The 3,997-nt window shown below is 37.7% G+C and overlaps 1 protein-coding gene and 1 long non-coding RNA gene across 2 annotated transcripts in view; one reads left to right on the forward strand and one right to left on the reverse strand.

Moving 5' to 3' along the window:
• Positions 1 to 112: 112 nt before the first annotated feature.
• RPL22 (ribosomal protein L22) overlaps positions 113 to 3,997 on the forward strand; it is a 5,327-nt gene continuing 1,442 nt past the window's right edge. The window contains exons 1-2 of the mRNA XM_019511605.1: positions 113 to 261; positions 2,244 to 2,368. Coding sequence (XP_019367150.1) covers positions 244 to 261; positions 2,244 to 2,368 — 143 coding nt within the window. The 5' untranslated portion in view covers positions 113 to 243. The remainder of the gene's footprint in view (positions 262 to 2,243; positions 2,369 to 3,997) is intronic.
• LOC109293598 overlaps positions 2,253 to 3,997 on the reverse strand; it is an 8,450-nt gene continuing 6,705 nt past the window's right edge. Inside the window, exon 2 of the long non-coding RNA XR_002096339.1 lies at positions 2,253 to 2,401. This is a non-coding gene — a long non-coding RNA (uncharacterized LOC109293598). The remainder of the gene's footprint in view (positions 2,402 to 3,997) is intronic.

Below are 3,997 nucleotides of genomic sequence, written 5' to 3' on the forward strand. Positions count from 1 at the left end.
ATGTTGCAAATGCTTAACAAATTATGATTTACAAAAGAAACGTTTTCATCTTTTACTTGCTTGGTAACCCTGGTGCTTACCCCCTGGCCCGAGCACTTGTTTTCAGCAGAGCTTGGTGGGCGCCTGCAATAATCTCCTTTCTTTTTTACTCTGCAGAAGAAACTAGTGACGAAAGGTGGCAAAAAAAAGAAGCAAGTCCTGAAGTTTACTCTGGACTGCACCCATCCTGTTGAAGATGGAATCATGGATGCTGCTAACTTTGTGAGTTGTAAACGTTCTGGGCCACCGCTCCCTGCTTCCGGGCGCTACATGCATCTGCTAGTGGCAGTTACTGCCCAGGAGTCCTCAGGCAGCTCTTCAAAACATTCGTGAAAACGTATCTCTAGTAGAAAAAATGAGTTAGTCTCTTCTTTCCCATGTACTGCTTACCAGAATGCTCTCTGTCCCCCAAAGGTATGCATACGCCTTGCTGGCCTGCTTGGCTTTAGCTATTTCCAGCTATTGTCTGCTGTTCTCAGTGCAAGTTTTCCACCTGATTGAGTAATCTAGCATCAGCACTAGAAAAGTCTAGTTTAGGTCGAGCTTTGCTAGAATGTGCAGGCTAAGCCCTCGTTTAAATTTGACTTTTTAACTGAGTCATGTGGGAAGTTAAGGTATCTCTGCTGGCCTGGATTGAGATTGGCAAGTAGGAAACATTGATTTAAAGCATTGGTTTTAATCATATATTCTGTTTGTACTTGCTACGCTGAAGAGGTTGTTTCTCCCCCACCACTGTGGGGAAACGATGTATTTCTTCTAGGATTGTGCATAATTTTTCCTTTTCACTGTAACTTTGAACACAATATGTCTTATACTGTTGCTTATGATTTTTATTGGAAAAAGTTGAATGCTATATTTCTTACTTAGTTTTGTTTATGACTTCTCGTCTTTTTTTCTTCGTGAGAAATGTTGAAAGCTGTACTTTCCTTTTTTGCATTTTTTATTGAAGGGGGAGGCAGCTTCCAATGTTGTAAGGCTGCTGCTGAACTGAGTGGTCTTTGTTTTACCAGATTTTTTAAGGTAATCCTTAATCTTTAGAAATTAAAAAAAAAAATTTTTAAAGCAGCTGTTGAGTGTGTAGGTATTTTTTAATTAACAGCAAACTTCACATTGTTTTAGTAATCTAATTTAAAACTTTAAATAAAAACTTTTTCAGATTTGTTTTGGATTTAATTTATAACTTGGCTATGAGATGATGGAGGCAGTGAGGGAGAAATAAGACCTTTTGTTGGATAACACCCAGAGTATACCTACTGTCTATAAACTTGTTATTCAATCTGTGGTTTGAACGTTCAGTTAGGTGATCTGATCATATGAATGCAATAACAAATAGAATTAGTCATTTTTTCAAAACTTTGAAATGATGGTGAAATATTTCTTGGTTCATAAATCAGTATACTGATTTTCTTGCTGTTTTACTACTCTCTGTGAAGCCGTCAGTTTGTGATATTTTGCAGGACTTACTATAGAATAAGTCATGCAAAAACTTTATGATGCCTAAACCGTAGCATTTAGGATTATAAATCCAAAACTTAACATCCAGGACAGTGTTAGGATTACAGGCTCCTGGTAATAAGTTTTTGTTATATTTTTACTGAACTAACTATAGTTGGCAGAGATGTTAGACAAACTTCTGGGCACAAAGTGTGCTTCAGGTGTGATCATAACACTCCAGTCTTACTATAGTCTCCCAGAGAGTATTTTTCCAAGCATTTAGCACTTTTGTGCTGGTTTCATACAGGCTTGTGAAAAGATGAAGACTATTGCCTGCGTAGGAACTCAGCTCCCTCCCCCATTCTTTTTCTCTCTAGAGTTTTTTTTCCTCCAGATGGAAGGATGAATGCCTGCAACTGCTGGTACATATGTATATGCATCTGAGGGCCAGGTGGATATAGTTTATGATCATTTTAATTCTGTAGTGATTTGTTCTTCTGCTTATCTTCCTTCACCTGAGTAGTCTGACTGGCTGAAATAGAACTAAATAGTGTAAATCTTTGCAGGATCCATGCCTTGGTCTTTAGGATGAGCAAAGCATTTATTTGCTTTTCAAGTTTTCTGGCTAAGATGCTTTAAAACTTATGTGGTTTATTTGGTTAAAATAAATTGGGTGGTGTAGTGGACCTTCCTCAATCTCTGACTGCTGAGAAGTCAGTGGAGATATTTCACCTGTCAAAGCTCTAACCCATCTGTTCCACTTTTTGCAGGAACAGTTCTTGCAAGAACGAATCAAAGTGAATGGGAAAGCTGGGAATCTTGGTGGAGGTGCAGTGACCATTGAGAGAAGTAAGAGTAAAATCACTGTAACTTCAGAGGTTCCATTTTCAAAGAGGTAAGGGGAAAGGGCATGTGGGAACTTAATGATCTGCAAAAAAAGAAAAAAGAACAGGGTTCATATACCTTGGGCTCTAAATGATGTATGGAGAGGTTCTGAAAGGTGTGAGTGGTCGCTTCTGCTTGCTTTTTACTTCTGAAATTCTGGTCTGGTCTACTGTGGAAGGTGACTGTAAACTGGAGCATTTGAAATGTTGATTGTACAAATCCAAACAGAAACTGAAACAGTTGAAGGGGAAAAAGTGAATAACCTTTTGGTGAAAGAAAGATATTGTTCAGGGCTCAACATATGATCCACCTTTTGGTCAGTGGATGCTTCCTGCATTGAGGGAGTTATTTGACAGGCTTTCCAAAATGCCCAAGGAAGATGGGAACTGAAGATGAAGGCTTGTATCCAGTTTGTAATAATTTCTTGGAAACAGGTGACTTAGTGACCTCTTTCTGTGTATCAGTGGCATCCTCTCTAAGTTACCAGTTGTTGGGAAGCTGGATTTGGTGGATTTTACACAGTTTTCATATTGGTCACTTTATACCATCTCACTGCTCTGTGCATATTTTAAAACATCCTTGTCCTTTGGTATTGAATTTTTATGTTGGTTCTTCCATGGATTAGTAGTCTGTAACCGGACACACACAGTTGGCAAGTTGTGTTTTTGTTTTTTAAAGGACTCAAATCTGAAAAGCTTCAGTCAGTTTACCTCCATGTGTAAATGTTAATTTTGTCCTTAACGTTTTTCATGTAGCCAGTACTAGCATAGATGCTAATAGCATATAAAACTGTCTCTTCAGAACTGCATGACTAAGTATTCAGATGACCAGTTTACACTCAGTGTGATTTGTAGTAGTATTATTACTAAGAGACAATGTAGGTATGCTGAAATGTAAAGGGCAGCCTGGTTGAGTGGGCAGGGAGGAGTTCTAAATAGCAAGATTAAGCTCTTAACAGAATTTTGTATATCAGAATGAATATCAAGTACACCAGCAATAATTATTCTTAAAAAAATATGGTAAAAGAATATTTAAGAGGCTTAAGGAAGCACTTTTTATGGGGTGGGGGATGGACATGTTGTATGTAAATATACAATTTAACAATAGGTTATAGTTTATACTTTGAGGGAACAGACTTTCTCCAATGCATTTTTTTATACATTAGTCTGAGGCAGTGAAAAGACAATGTTGTTCCTTCCTATATCACTGATCTCTCTCTCTTCGCATTCCCTTTGACTCTCTTGCTAACAATGCTGGCTATATGCTTTTTACTGTGTTGCTTCCTTATTTTTGGAATCCCCTCTCATCTGGTGTGTTCAAGACTTGTTTCTCTAAAACCATTTGTAAGGCACAGGAGCATTTATATTTATATGTTACTGTGGAAGTCAAGCTCTAAGTGTGTGTATGGTTGTGGCAATGGTGGTTTTTTGTGTGTTTGTTTTTTTTAAGTAAGCTGATGAGTTTTCATGTGTATTTTTTGCATGTCCCTATCCTTTTGACTTGAAAGCTGTAAACCCCTCAAGACAGATCATTTATTTCTCAACACAGCACCTCATGTATTCTGATCATTATTGCATTCACTTACTAAAGAATTGGAAAAAATGTGAGTTGTTTAGTGACTGAGTTGTATAATGTCTGA

Source organism: Gavialis gangeticus, unplaced genomic scaffold, assembly GCF_001723915.1.
Source record: "Gavialis gangeticus isolate Ggan-Ray unplaced genomic scaffold, GavGan_comp1, whole genome shotgun sequence".
Lineage (NCBI taxonomy): Eukaryota > Metazoa > Chordata > Crocodylia > Gavialidae > Gavialis > Gavialis gangeticus.